The 2140-nt window shown below is 33.3% G+C and overlaps 1 protein-coding gene across 1 annotated transcript; it reads right to left on the reverse strand.

Moving 5' to 3' along the window:
• Positions 1 to 522: 522 nt before the first annotated feature.
• On the reverse strand, positions 523 to 1306 carry LOC137806914 (Thioredoxin superfamily protein). The gene has a single exon (XM_068607298.2). The coding sequence runs from the start codon at positions 1203 to 1205 to the stop codon at positions 897 to 899; it is 309 nt and encodes a 102-aa protein (XP_068463399.1). The 5' UTR covers positions 1206 to 1306; the 3' UTR covers positions 523 to 896.
• Positions 1307 to 2140: the final 834 nt, after the last annotated feature.

Consider the following 2140-nt stretch of genomic DNA (forward strand, 5'->3'; position numbering starts at 1 on the left):
TAACTGAGTTCGTATTAAAAGTATAAATAATTAAGTTTAACGTTTATCTTTAGTTATAGGTGTAAGAGCTATATCTGTAATAGAAAGTTTATAATTATACAGCTTTCTAAACATTCTGAATTTAAAAAAACAGTGGTTAAAAATATCTGTGTAAATTTATATTATCTTTTAATAATAACTTAAAAATTATCCGAGTGTAGTTATAAACATTTATTCATCATTTGTGTTACGTACTCTATCAAGTAATTAAGTGCTGGAAGAAGACGCAGCTTTGTAGCCGAATCACTTTTTTGTCTTAGAAATATTCCACTCTTTACTAGTAGATATTCTGTTCTGGTTTAATCTTTTATGCAGCTAGTTCCAGTGTTATATTTCCTTCTTCAACACTGAGAAAATAGTTACCTTCAATGATTCAAAATAGATTCTATCATAAGAGCAGTGAATTTTGTTTCTGATGAGGTTAGACTAAAATAGTTTTTTGAAAATACTGATATATTATTACTAACCTGATGATGCTCAAAATGTTAAAGTTCATGATATATATAGTCTGCAACTCCATCTAGTTTATTACAACTCAAAAAGATAACATTAGATTTAAGCCATCAAAAAAGGCTAAACTAGACCTGGAAGAGCTAAGTTAGCCTTATTATTACATAGCAAGTGCCATAACTCTATACTAATAATAGCATGCATGGATATATGGTTTCTTCATTACATATATATCCTGCCCCTACCTATATAATGACATCATTACATACATACATATATATATATATATATATATATATATATTTATATAACCAAAACATATTTATTAGAGTATATATATATATGTGTATGTATGTGTGGGTGATGAGTGATGAGTAGGGTCAAGATCAATTGTATAATATTGTTGATCAAACCCAAAGAGCTCCTGCTTTCTTGAGCATTGGAATCAAGGAGCGGTTAAGGTGAAGAGTCATGACTTCATTGGCTCCACCCACAAGCTCACCAGCAATGAACACAGCAGGCACAGAGGGACTGCAACCAAGTCTTGAAAGAGCTTGCTCAATGTCTCTGCCTCTAGGTATCTCATCAAGCTCATGAACCGATGGATTCACCCCAAAGTCACAGAAGAGGGTCTTGATGCTGTGGCTCATGCAGCAGGAGCTCTTGCTGAAGATCACCACTGGCCTCTCTGAAACCATCTTCGTCACCCTATCCATTGCCAATTGATCCTTGTGCAACAATGCCAAATGGTTTGAATGCAGAAATCGGAAAGTAAAAGAAACTTGAGGTGTGTTGGTGAGATTGAGCCAAATGTGGCATTCTTATATAGGAGTTTGAAGGCTTTTAGGTGGTGTGGTGGATTGGCATCGCTAAGCAAAGAAAAAGATAGGGTGGCCATGGAGAAAAGTGGAGAATCATCGATGAGATATTTGGGTCGGTTTCGAAATTTTCTTTGATCATTTGTTGAAAGTGATTGATCCAACTCTTCCTTTTACTACAAAAACGAATCTCTCTATCCATGCATGCATACGGAAACACACAAAGACGAGGCCTTGGTATATATGGCTTCAGAAAACATCATTCATAATTGTATTTGTATGTTTCATCTACACACTTATTTGATTCTTGGGACATAATCAACAGTTTTCGTGTTTTGCTTTTACACGATTGCATATATACGTACGACTCCTGTTTGGGGAATGAGGAATAGTATATATATATATATGTAGTACTAGGAATTCTTAATTTGAAGCCATTAGATTAAGTAATTAAGCTACTTGAATGATTGAATTAATTTCCCAAATAAATTTTTTGGAGTATAGTTATGGAAGACATTTAAATTTGTGTTGCTAATGGTGAAGTTTCTGCCTTATCTATCTTTGAGGCATCTGCTGCGCTGGAAGAAAAGTTGAATTTATCCAATTGGGACCTCTTTTTGTGCTACTTGGATTCGCATCCAATTCTAGAAAGGGAAAGATCATTGAAGCTGTACTCGAGTTAATGGAAAATAAATATTTCTGACATAATATTTCATGATCTTGTGCTCTTTCTTTTATGTCATTTTATTTCTTTTCAATACAATTTTTATGATCATTTTAGTGCTTATATTTAACATACTTTTTTTTGTTGCCATGAACCATTATTAAAATTG

This window comes from Phaseolus vulgaris, chromosome 3, assembly GCF_051622355.1.
Source record: "Phaseolus vulgaris cultivar YP4 chromosome 3, ASM5162235v1, whole genome shotgun sequence".
Lineage (NCBI taxonomy): Eukaryota > Viridiplantae > Streptophyta > Magnoliopsida > Fabales > Fabaceae > Phaseolus > Phaseolus vulgaris.

Bases quoted from the DNA above. Each gene is read 5' to 3' on its own strand.
- LOC137806914 (XM_068607298.2), bottom strand. From the start codon at position 1,205: ATGGATAGGGTGACGAAGATGGTTTCAGAGAGGCCAGTGGTGATCTTC.